This window comes from Pteropus medius, unplaced genomic scaffold (assembly GCF_902729225.1).
Source record: "Pteropus medius unplaced genomic scaffold, Ma_sr-lr_union100, whole genome shotgun sequence".
NCBI lineage: Eukaryota > Metazoa > Chordata > Mammalia > Chiroptera > Pteropodidae > Pteropus > Pteropus medius.
The window spans coordinates 1,414,587-1,426,519 of NW_024351732.1; the positions used below are offsets into that span (position 1 = coordinate 1,414,587).

The 11,933-nt window shown below is 42.7% G+C and overlaps 1 protein-coding gene across 2 annotated transcripts; it reads right to left on the reverse strand.

Moving 5' to 3' along the window:
* Nucleotides 1-169: 169 nt before the first annotated feature.
* LOC120588965 (ankyrin repeat domain-containing protein 40) lies at nt 170-11,087 on the reverse strand. 2 transcript variants are annotated; one of them, XM_039846350.1, is made up of 5 exons: nt 10,783-11,087; nt 5,639-5,787; nt 4,796-5,257; nt 3,247-3,419; nt 170-2,571 (listed from the first exon to the last, which is right to left on the reverse strand). In XM_039846350.1, the coding sequence occupies exons 1-5, from the start codon at nt 10,914-10,916 to the stop codon at nt 2,425-2,427; spliced, it is 1,065 nt and encodes a 354-aa protein (XP_039702284.1). In that variant the 5' UTR covers nt 10,917-11,087; the 3' UTR covers nt 170-2,424. The 2 variants fall into 2 exon arrangements, with proteins under 2 accessions (XP_039702284.1, XP_039702283.1); XM_039846349.1 differs by having other exon boundaries at nt 3,238-3,419; nt 10,783-10,918.
* Between the last annotated feature and the right edge of the window lie 846 nt (nt 11,088-11,933).

Sequence of the window (11,933 nt, forward strand, 5' to 3'; positions counted from 1 at the left end):
ACAAGGCATGAGCACCAAAGCAGCAGCAGGATGCAGGAGGCTCAGGTGGGGAACAGTCCCTTCTATTCTTCCTCCAGAGCATCTTGTCCCTGGGACTGTCCAACAATTCGAACTCCCTATGATTCGAAGTATAGCACTGTTTCAAAGGCCAAAATTAAAGAACATAGGCTCAATCGGTTAATATTTAATTTTAATAATACTTGTTATATTTGAACAGTCAGCAATGCACAAAGAAAAAATCTTCCGTGAATGTTTACGCACGGTGTGAACACATGCTTTAGATACGCAGTGGAGGAGGAGGGGTGAATTCACAGTTAACAGCTTAAAAAAAATCTTTGTTATAAATTACACAAAGCATATAAAAATATTTCTCTGAATGCATAGATTAAGACTTTAAACTCACCTACCAGCAACTGTGTAGTCTTATCCTACTGCCTGCCATACATAGTAGTTACCTGACCACAGAGGACTTTATAAAGCAGGAGAGAGAACCATGTAGGGCCTATCTCTAACCTGGGACACCAAACCTCTGGCTCCCTGTTTCTTTTGCCCTGGAGCTGCTGCTCTGTAGGCCACCTCCCAGTCAAGGGCCTCTACTGCTCGAGGATCTCTAATTGATCTGATGGCTGGAAGAGTTTTAACCTTAGTAATTTAGGCATGAATTAATATTGAATTTATTTCCTCCAGGATAGAACTAGCATCCACTTTATCAGTTAAATGTAACTTTTTTTAAAGGGAAAAAATGGTTACTACGTTTAGAGAAACTAGCTTCTGGTTGAGTGAAACACAGGGGAGGTTTCTTTAAAGTACTTTAGAGAAAGGGAGTAATAAGTAACCTTTACCCTGCTATGCAAACACTGTACAAGGGTAAGTAGTCACCATCAGTAATTGGAATATAGGTAAACCACTGAACAGTGACTCCATGAAGCTGGCCGTGAGAACACCTCCAGCTCAACTCAGCATTTGGGCAGCAGCAGGAGGCTGTCATCTTAGCACCACATTCTCTTCCACTGGCATCTTCTGCACGTGCTCTCTCAGTCGCGTTCCAATAAAATTAACACAGTTAGGAAGTTAAGTTTCTTTGGAAACTAGGCACTATGGGGAAAAAGCTTCTTAAGACAACAGGGATGCTCTTCAACAGCTGGCTTCAAACCCCTGCTCTTCTAAGTGTGCTCGTTCTTATTTCTAGAGTTAAGCTGTTTGTTTCAACAAGACAGTGGCTTTTCTTTTAACATTAATGACACTGAGGGAAGGAAAAGAATCCTTGAATGCATTCTTTTAAAAAAATTCTTTGCCATGCTCAAGAGTTTAATCAGGTGTGTTTCTTTTTTACAGAACAAAGCCTGGTAGACTCACAATGGACTTCGTTAAGTGGATTAGTGCGAGTAGTGGGGGATCCCTACGATCAAACAATTTGTTTACAAAAGCAACAGATTTCAGAGTTGTGTAAAAATCCTAATAATTTCAAAATAACCTTTATCTTTGATACAAAAATAAAGATGCTAACTCCTTTAGCTCAGTTTCCCACAATAACCTTTAAAATAGCAACAGATTCAGTCTCAAAAATTGTTTTTCATTTCTAGTGGAAAAATGAAAGTGGAGAACATTGGACAGGCAATGTTTGTGCTCTTCTCTCATGGTGCAATTAAACACAGAGATGATAGGAATTGCTTCAGTTAAAAAAAAAAAAAAGCACTTGCTCTCTTGGAAAGCATCGGAGAGCCCTCTAGTGATGGAGGGGAGTTAATGCAGAGATGACTGTCTAGGCAACAGCCCACTGGAGACAGAGAAGCAGTCATGAGTGTTTACGAAGGAAAAAATGGGGGAGGGGAAGCTCTTTTGGTTAACAGCATATTTACAATTAGGTAACTGTATTTCTTAAATACTTTGAACCTGAGTAACACTTATAAATAGGTTATATGAAACCTCACAGCCATAAGTCACCTTAAACCCATTTGTTCAGTACCTGTGCTTTCACTAGTTTTCCTCTCTAGTCACTTCATGTTTTAGGAGAGTTGTGAGCATGCAACACCAAGAAAAGCGCATCCTGGCTCTTCAGGTGCACTGTCAACAGGAGTGGCTAGAAATAGGCTCTGCTCTCTCTCAGCTTCTGCTTAGACAATTCTCTTACATGCTGCACATAAAACACACTGGATAGAGAACCGTCGGCTTCTGCCTCTCCAGACCACTTCTCAGCTGTTCACGGCTTTGAGCAATAGGTTTATTGTGCACCAAGAGGCTTGGAATAGTGGCACCGCTGCTTGGGGGTCAGGGGCTTCCTACCTTGGCAGAAAGATGTTAGTGTATACTACTCAGTGGCACTAGGGCCCCTCCTGGGCATCCAAGGCATTCAGATCAATGGTTTGTCCTTGGCCCAGAGGCAACGCACTGTCACAATACTCAGTGATAAGAGTCCCTGCTGCATTAGTAAGTCAGTTTTGAAGCTCTCCTGTTGTAGCACGGCCTTTCAGTCAGTGTGGATGCAGCATTTCTGAATAGAAAATTATTTTCACTTATCATTAGAACCAGTTCCAGCTCTTGGAAATCTTGGAGTCGAGCAACATCTTTATCCTAAAATAAAAACAGGTTAAACAACAGGTTAAGAGGAGTCACTTTTTCTATATGTTTGGTGCGCTGTGTTGCGCTGATACCACTATCTTGGCTCATTTCAGAGCCTAGAAACAAACAAAAAATTCCTGTGTCAGGCTGTCAGTGATAGTGCACAGAAGTCCTCAAGGGCATGAGCGGGGCTGGAATAGTGGAAGCCCTTAGTAGCAGCTGCTATAGGATGAGCACACCTTGAAGGGAGAGAGAGGCAATGCAGGAATCAGTTTTCCTCAGGTGCTCTGAGAAGCCAGAAGCCTGATGTTCAAAGAACCCAGAGATGTTGGAAAAACCACATACGTTTATGGGTTTGCCCCAGAATTTAACCCACTCCTGATAGTGCACTAAGGGCATCCTTACAGACCACTACAGAGACAACCGAAAACAGGTACATGTGAATGGTAGTTCAGAAAATTCTTTCCGATATCCTACAACTTTCAAAAATGCCAATGTCTCCACAGACTCAGGAAAGGGAAAGAAAGCTCAATGATTACATTTGGAAAACCACCCTTTGCTCCTTTTCTATTATCTCTTCATTTCGTCAACTATGACTCATACAGTGGAGGAAGAAACTAGGTATTTTCAAAATGCAAAAACCTAACAACCACTCATGCTTAACAGATCTTTCCTTACCTTTCTTACCAAAGTATTGGGTAACTTTCTGATCTTCTCCACTTGATCTGGATTAACACCCAGCTCACAGCAACTCACTCTGAGCAATTCTTGGTAGGTGAGTTCCTGTCGGTCCAGTTCAATTTCAATGAAATCATTTTCTCGAAGAGATGGGTTCTGAATCCTCACCTTGAGTACCAGCTCTAGCAAAAAAGAGGGAGAAATGTTAATAAATGGTTCTGGCATACTCAGCCTGTATAATTTAAGATCTTTTCCAGAAGATGGTTATATTTAATCATGCCCCATGTCGAAGACCTGTGCCACCCAATGAGAAAAACCAAGCACCATCAGCAGGGTTTGCTCAGGCTCAGTTCTGGCTCTGCTGGCATAGTTTCCTGCATTGTCTTCCTTACATCTAAGACTGTGGTTCACAAAGTAAAAAAAGCGGGCGGGGTGGGGGGGCAGGGAGGGTTTGGGGAGGTGACAACCGTCACAGCTGTATAGAAGGATCATTTACTTCTGTTGCTGGAGCTAAGGAGGTAAAGGCTAAGAATGGGTTTGGGAGTCAAACCACTCATAAGATGGGGAAGAAGAGAGGTGAAAAGGCACAGGCAAAATAGGAATACATAAGTTACTCTAAAAAGATTTAACAATTGTGGATCTAAAGGTATTTATGAAATATGCAACTCCTTGCAATAAACACAGTAAAAGGGCAAAAACTACTAACAAAAATTAAAGTCTAACTATGATTTCAATACAGTACACCTCAATAAGGAAGGCATTTTGGCTTTGGGAGGAAACATCTTGCTGCACCAAAAAGTAAGAAAATGCTCCAAGAATATTGGGACATGTCCAAGGGACATAAGAACTGGCTTGAAGACGCTCCCTCTGGGCAAATACGGCATAATCTGAATATCAAAATGGATTATAACCCAATGAATAAAATAAGAAAGTACGAGTTCACACCGTTATGAATGGAGGAGAAGGGAAAGACTTTATAGTAGAATGCCAACTAATAAATAGAGAAAGAATGACAGGAAATCATATTCTACAAAATAATTGGCCTGGACTCTTGAAAAATATTGAGATCCAAAATGATAGAGAAAGATTGAGGAAACATTCCAGATTAAAGAAAACTAAAACAACATAACTAAATGTAATGGGTAACCCTGGGCAGAAGGCAGGGTGGAAGGAGTAAAGATAGCTATAAAAGCCATTGTAGAGACAACAGACAAAATTTAAATATGGACTATGGATTAGAGGATCCATTATAAATCAAGATTACATTTCCTAAATTGATAATTGTACTGTGTATAATTATGTAAGAGTCTATCCTTGTTCTTAGGAAATACACATTTAAATAGTTCAGGGTAAAAGAGCAAAAGGTAAACAATTTGTGAATCTGAGTAAAGAGAGTTCCTGCAACTTTTCTGTAAATCTGTAATTATGCTCAAAATAAATAAATATATAACACCGCCCACCCCCCCCAGCCCCCGCCCCACACAAACAGGAAGTAAAGCACTAGACCTCTGGATATTGTCTGCCCCTTTGTGGAGGCTGTTTGCTGACAAGGGGTTACCTTGCATATTAAATGGAAATGCTCCAGTGAAGAAAAATGGCTGGAATGCTGGCGTTGGTCCTGTGTGCGTCCCATTTTGAGGCTCCAGAGACACTGGTGGCTTGGATGAGACAGAAGAGAAGAGTGAGCGACTCTGACTCACTGGTGGCTGACAAACAGGACCCGGTTTTGTGCTTTCTGGTGTTCTGAGTATAGCAGCGGGGGCAGACACATCCCCGTTCTGAACCAGTGCCAAAGAGGTGTGGTCCCGTGGAAAGGCCCCAGAGGGCAGCAATGGAGGCTCGCCATCTGCAGGGGGTGATGCAGGAGGTGTGGAGGGGCCCCCATTCTGCAGCGGGGCTGAATCCTCTGCCACAGAGGTGTAGATAAAAGGGAAAGCTGGGTTGGCCAGATAGTTGGGAACAAAGGGTGGTTCTGACTCCTTGAGCTGGGGGAGGTTGCCGTCATCATCATCATCTTCCACTTAAAAAGAAGAAAACACAGAACCTTTACATAGCCCTTTAAAGACTACCAAGAAGAGTGTCTTGTGAAAGCTAGTGTCCTTTGGTATATGACAAATACTTTTCTCAATGTTTAGTGCCTCTTCAAGTCAGAAAAGTAAAGACTATTCCATTAGATTTATGATTACCATTTTTATTGTCTTAAATTTTACGGATAAAAAAATTAAAACCTATAATGCCTATCTTTCCAGAAACGACATGGAATTCCTATCTTGGCATAGTAACGCAGTCTTTGCTTTCAGGCATAGACTGGTTGTTTGAATGGCATCAAGAATGTAGCCAATAATAACAAATTTTAAATTCGTTTGACAAAATCAAAAGTTGCCCCAAAACACAGACTCACCTCCCATAATCCTCCTGATTTCTCTCCTTGATGTTAACTGGACTGGCATTTCTCCCTTTGAGGTAAGAATCTCTTTGTCAGCTCCTGATTTTAACAAGTAAGTGACCACCTGACCATGATTGCGTTTACATGCCCAGTGTAAACAGGTCCTGTTCCAAAGAAAAAGAAAAAAAAAAAAAGAAAGAAAAAACGATTTAAAAAGAAGAGAGGTGATTTGGGATTTCAAATTCTACACATTAGTAAATAAATACATGTAAGAGTTCAGCTAGAACCAGGAAACTGGCTGGTAATCTCAACTTTTCTTTTCAGAAAGCAGATGATCGAAACATTTAGTATGCTTAAAATTTATTTTTAAATTTTATTTCTGGCCCTTGGGAGAAACTAATTTATCCCAGGAGCTTTAATTTCAATGGCTTCCAGAAGGCTGCAGGCTGGCTGGCGGGATAACTCTAATGGTATTGCTGAGTGTTACGCTGTCAGTATCACTCATTAGATTGCCCCCAGTCTCTTTAAAATGTATCTTTATATTGCCATATTCCTTTTCAGGGACTATGGAAACTTGCTTCATATGCATCAAATATCACTTGAAGATTAAATATTATCAAGCAAATAACCATCTCCTATCTACAGGCTTGCTCTGCCACTAAAATTATTACTACAGCAGATATTCCTGTCTGAATCTCAGTAGCTCGCTCTCTTTTCCTCTACTTTTCTTTTGCACGCACACAAAAGGCCTTCCAAATTTCCATTTTTAAAAAAGTTGGCTTCTCTAGTTCTCTCCAGAAGGCTACAAACATAGCCTCATCTGCTTAAATGTAAAGCACTGCACACAGACTTCAATTCTTGAGGCACTTTAAAAATGGACATCAACCACCAAAATTTTCGAGAATTCTTCTAACATACTAGACTCATTTAAGTAAAACTAATTATTTAATATTGCGCACATAGGAAGGGATTATGCATACTCTGAAGGGCTATTATTTTAACACTGCATAGAAATATAATTAGCATGCCAGAAAAAAACTCCATCTTAACAGAAATGGAAGGATTCAGAGCTACTAAATTCATCCCCAGTTGCCAAAGCTGAATGATATTATGGAAGGAAAACACTCTTTCCTGTTCTGTTTTGAAATGCCCTCTTTTACCAACTCTCTAATTGAACTGAGATAAATATCTTCAGTGCTTATAGCCAAACAAAGATATGGTAAAGAACAGAACATATGTGAGGATTAGGTCACTAACTTGGGAAATATAATCTCTAGAAAGTTCATTTGGTTCCAGGAAAAAGCTGATTTTACCCTGGGCACCTTAACATTAATGACTTATGGAAAGCTAGCTCATCTGGCTGGCTGGGAGCAACTCCACTGATGCTTCAGAGTGACATTACACAATATTACTCATTAGAATTAGATTATTCAGGTGCCTGAAAGGTGCACTCTATGAAGAAATGACTGCCAATTTGGGAAATATAAGAGTCTTGAACTAGACTTCTACAACATAAGTTCCATGAAGATAAGGAAGTATCTGCTTGTACATACAGGTGCTTAATTAATATTTCTGAATGAGTGAACCAGGAACAAGGTAGACGTTGCTAGAAGTAGAAGATCTAATGCATCCTTCACTCTGGGCAAACTGCAGCCGAGAGTGTGTTTCTGTGTGGATGTCTGTGACATAGGCTTGAAAAGTGAATAATTATAATAAGCAAGCACTCGAAAATGAATGGAACATGATGAGAAAAAAATATGTTCCCTTTTGGAAATAAAGTGCTCACTTGCTAGTTGTAAATTAGGACAAACTTGTTCACGACAAGCTTTAGAGTGAAGGAGGTAATTTACTGCCAGTGGGTCTGAGAGACTCTGGGACAAACCAACCAGCTAAAGTATCATCATGTAAAGTGGGGTTAAGTCAACACGGCTCGCACCCCACAGCCTAGAGCCCTGAGTGATCATTTACAGTCCAGACTTGTGTGGCTCTGGGCAGTCATAACTCAGAGCCACTGCAGCCAGGCAATATTTTCAACTTCTTCACAAGCCATTATATTTGCTCCTTAAAGCCAAGGGGGTATGCATGACACTTAAATTACGACTGATGTGGGAGTTCTATATTTGAACTTCAACTCTTTAAGCTTTAAATTTGCAGTCAGAATCTCCTATTAGCGCTGGGAAGTATTTCAGACATCATTCATCAGTGCTGAAGTTGTGATTATCAAGCAACTAAAAACTGAAAGCAGTAACCACTCTGCTTTTCTATACCACAGAGTAAGTTTTTTGAGGGTAATCTTTATATCCCATTATCCAGCACACTGCTTAATAAAATAAACACAGATATAGTGCTTTACATGCTGGACATTGGTCTAAAAGCGTTACATATATTAACTTATTTCATCCTCTAAACAAGCTAGGAGTTAAATACTATTATCAACATTCCTCCATTTCACAGATAAGGAAACCGAGGCAGTCAGCAAATAAACAAGCAAAACAAACAGCATGCTTGGTGGTTATTAAGTATTGTTATTAAGTGTTATAGAGACAATAAAGCAAGGAAAGGAATTAGGGGATGCCAGGAGCAGAGGAAGGGCATGGTGCAATTCTAAATTGAGGGCCAAGGAGAATCTCACCAAGGTGATCACTAAGCTAATACCTGAAAGAAGTGAAGGAGCAAAAGCATTTTAGATGGAGAGAGAAAACACAAAGGCCTTGAATCAGGGCTGTGCCCTGGTGTTTCAGGAAAAGCAAGGAGCAAGATGAAGAAAGCAAGGGTCGAATCCAGAGGTGAGGCACAGACGTAAGGAGGGAGAATCAGGGGACAGGGAGTAGAAACTGTAGGACTCTGGGCTCTTACTCAGAGTGAGATGGCAGCCACTAGAGGGTTTTGAGCCGTATGAAATGATCTGACTTAAGTCTTAAGTTAGTATCCCTCTGGCTGCTGCATTGTAAAAAGACTAGGGTATAAGAGTAGAAGCTAGGAGACTAATTAGGAGGCTACTGCAGTAATCCAGGTGACAGAATGATGGCAGCTCTGTACTACAGGCATAGTAGCAGAGCCAGTGAGAAGTGGTCAGATTCCAACTGTAGCTAGGTGGAGCTGGCAGAATTAGCCAATTGACTGGATTTGGGGTGTGAAAAAAAGAAAGGAGGCAGAAAGGACACCGAGGGTTCTAGCCTGAGCACCCTCAGAGGCTGAGATGAGGAGGGTGGGGAGGAGGAGGCTTGGGGCAATTAGGGGCATGAGAGGAGACCAGGAATTCAACCTTTCACATGTTGAATTTGAGGTGTCTTTTAGACGTCAGCCCCAAATAAATCTGAGAAGCTTCTTCAGGTTACTTCAGATTCACTTCACATTAACTGAGCACTGCTGAAGAGCAAAATTCAACTGAATAAATTTGAAGATCTAATTAGCTTTATTAAACGATTCATGAATCCAGTAGCATCTCACCTAGCAAAAAGAAGGGAGCTCTGAATAGCTGTGCAAAATAGGTTTTTATAGGCAGAAACTGGGTGGGACAAGAGTTATTAGCATAAGACAAGAAAGGTTCCTTTTTTTCAGGTGAGTATACTTTTCTTTGGGGGAAGGGCAGCAGGGGTCTTATCAGGCAGATTACCTCACTAGTGTTGATTGGGAAATTCCAGACTGATTGGCCAGAATGGGAGGGGCTGAAACTGCAATTGATTCTAGGTTTGCTGTCCTTGGGGCCTGGGGCCTGTTCCTTTTTTTTTTAACAGAACCTACTATGTGGCTGATATTATGGTTAGGAAAGTGGGGTGTGGAGTCAGATGCTGGATTTGTTTCCCAGCTCCTAGGTACTGTAAATTCTGTGACCTTGAGAAAATTATTTCATCTTTCTGGGCCTCAGTCTCTTTAACTGTAAAATGGAGAAAATAACAATAGCTATGTCCTAGAGTAGTTGCGAATGAGATAATACCCATAAAATCCTTAGAATCTTGTTTGTGCTACTGAGCAAGCTCAATAAATGTTGGCTATTTAAATTATGCTTAGCTTGTTGGATGCTCACAACACTTTTGAAATAATTGGAAAATGAAGTGACTCTAGTTAGAGTTCAGATAACTAGGCAGGAATGGAGAATCTGTAGAAAAGACAGACCAGGCTCATTCTTCTACACAACACTGCCTCCCAGCGCCAGAACAGCGATTCACAGCTTGTGAGCTAGGAAGCAATGCTCAGGAAAGGTACGCACAGAACAGAAAGCTTGTTCGCAAACACCTTTAAACAAAACAAAACAGCATTATCTACTGTTTCCTGGCTTTCTCAAAAGTTACCCAGGTTGTTTTCTTTAAGGTAAGGAGGTAGATAAATTTGTGAGGAGTCAGAGAACTGTGCTTCTGGTCTCGGCTATCCTAGTAATAGTTGTGTTGAATAGATGGGTTGAACCCATCTCCAATGTCCCCTTCAGTTCTAAATGATTCCACTTAAAAAAATAAAACAATTGCAAACTCACTTCTACTCTAAGCTAGCAAAGTAGACTGGATCAAATAAAAAAATTAAATGTGAAGAAGGCAGAATAATACCACATTCAGTAACAACACTAAAAATTTGACCACCAGCGCATCTTAAAAAGAGACTCCTTATTTAATTGGGAAGGACTCAGCCGCAAGCAGGCATCTAAAGCCTTGGATCTAGAGAATAAACGAATGAGTCGTCCCTCAACAGGCAGCTATAGGCGGCAGCAACCACTGCTGCAGTGAGACAACAGAGAAGCAGAACAGTGAAGCAAGTGATTTTTTTTTTCCTGGTCTTGGGGAAAGAAACCGTGCTAGTTTATAAGATTCATATTTGTTCAGTTGCTTATGTGTTTTGCTCTGCACAGATGTGTTCTTCAGAAGCACCTATGGCAAAATCAACACTGGAACTGGGATGAGCTCCATATTAGCCAGGAGATTCGGGGACCGCGGGGGCCCCAGGGGTAGGGTGGGCGCTAACTCCGGAGGACCACGTGGGTCAGGATTTAGGTAGGCCGCGCCCCAGACTATACCAGGCAGGGGGGCCAGGGTTGGCCTCAAGAGCGCAGAACCTCGGAGGGCCCAGGCGCCAAGTCACACCTTATCTGGTGTCGCCGAGGTCGCCGGCGACCGCCCCGCATCGGGGCGGGCTGCTCTGACCCTGGGCCTCCCCCGCTCCCCACTTACCAGCCGTTGACCTCATTTTGGGAGTTCACATCCACCCCGCTCTCCACCAGTTTCTGCACCTCCCGAATGTCCCCCAAGGCCGCGGCCTCCCGCAGCCTCTCCTGCTGCTCCTTCTGCTCTAGGAGAGCGCTCATCTTCCCCTCGGCTCCAGGCCTCCGCCTGGGCCCGTCCGCCCGCCAGCCCTGCCCCGGGCCCGTCAGCGCCGCCGCCGCCGCCGCGGCCCGCTCCTGGCCATGGGGAGAGACCGCGGGGCTCGGCCGCCCGGGTCGCGCAGCCGCCCGCGCCGGGCCCGGGGCTTCTGCTCCCGCCCGCCGCTCCCCTGCTGCTCCCCGCCCGCAGGCCCAAGCCTCCAACGCGGCCGCGCCTCCCGCAGGCCGGCTCCCGGGGACCCTATTCAGAGTGACAACGCTGACCCAGATATTTTCCGTTCCTACCCTCGGCCCCGGCGCCCGGGCCGGCTGTTTATGTAACTGCTGCACAGTGTTATCTGCCGTGATTCATGGACTATTTTTAGACTTCCCCACCCTACAGCTTCAAGAGAGAACAGACACAAGGAAAGAAAGAAAGAAAAAAACAAAACATATTTGAGAGCCAGGAAGGCCTTATCGTCTGGCGCAGGCTGTTTACCAGGCATAAAATCATTTGGGGGTGGGGGGGCGGGAGCAATTATTTTTGGCTCTTTTTCTTTTCTCTTTTTTTCTTTTGCTGAGCCAACACTTGCCCAGCGGGATAGGGAAATGACCTGAAACCGATCCTACTATTATGTGCTCATTATTGCAGAGATAGATTACACTGTTCTTTTGACAGTGCTTGGGACCATTCAGTTCAAGTATTTATTTCAATTGTTGTTTTACATCTTGTTTCTTCTAACTTGATTTTCAGAGAAAACATTTATATTGTGCCTAGCTAGAGCCTATAAACTGTAATTAATTACTACTTACGAATATGACTAATTATTCTTCATGAAGGCCATGTAGGGGGAAAAAAACACCAAAGCAGCTTTGGAGCTATCCTGGTCTTCATGCCAGAAGCTCGAGAGAGAGCTATGGTGTGGATATAAACAGTGTTTTGCCTGACTTCTTGCCTGGTTAGTCTAATGAGGCTCAGAGCCTGGGTTGGCACTGTTTTACTACCCAGTGGGAGAAAAAGAA

Coding starts and splice junctions, on each gene's coding strand:
- LOC120588965 (XM_039846349.1), bottom strand. CDS start 10,916: ATGAGCGCTCTCCTAGAGCAGAAGGAGCAGCAGGAGAGGCTGCGGGAG. Junction 5,258..5,638: donor AATCAGGAGGATTATGGGAG/GTGAGTCTGTGT, acceptor CTTCTTTTTAAG/TGGAAGATGATGATGATGAC. Junction 2,572..3,237: donor CCAATACTTTGGTAAGAAAG/GTAAGGAAAGAT, acceptor TTTTTATTTTAG/GATAAAGATGTTGCTCGACT.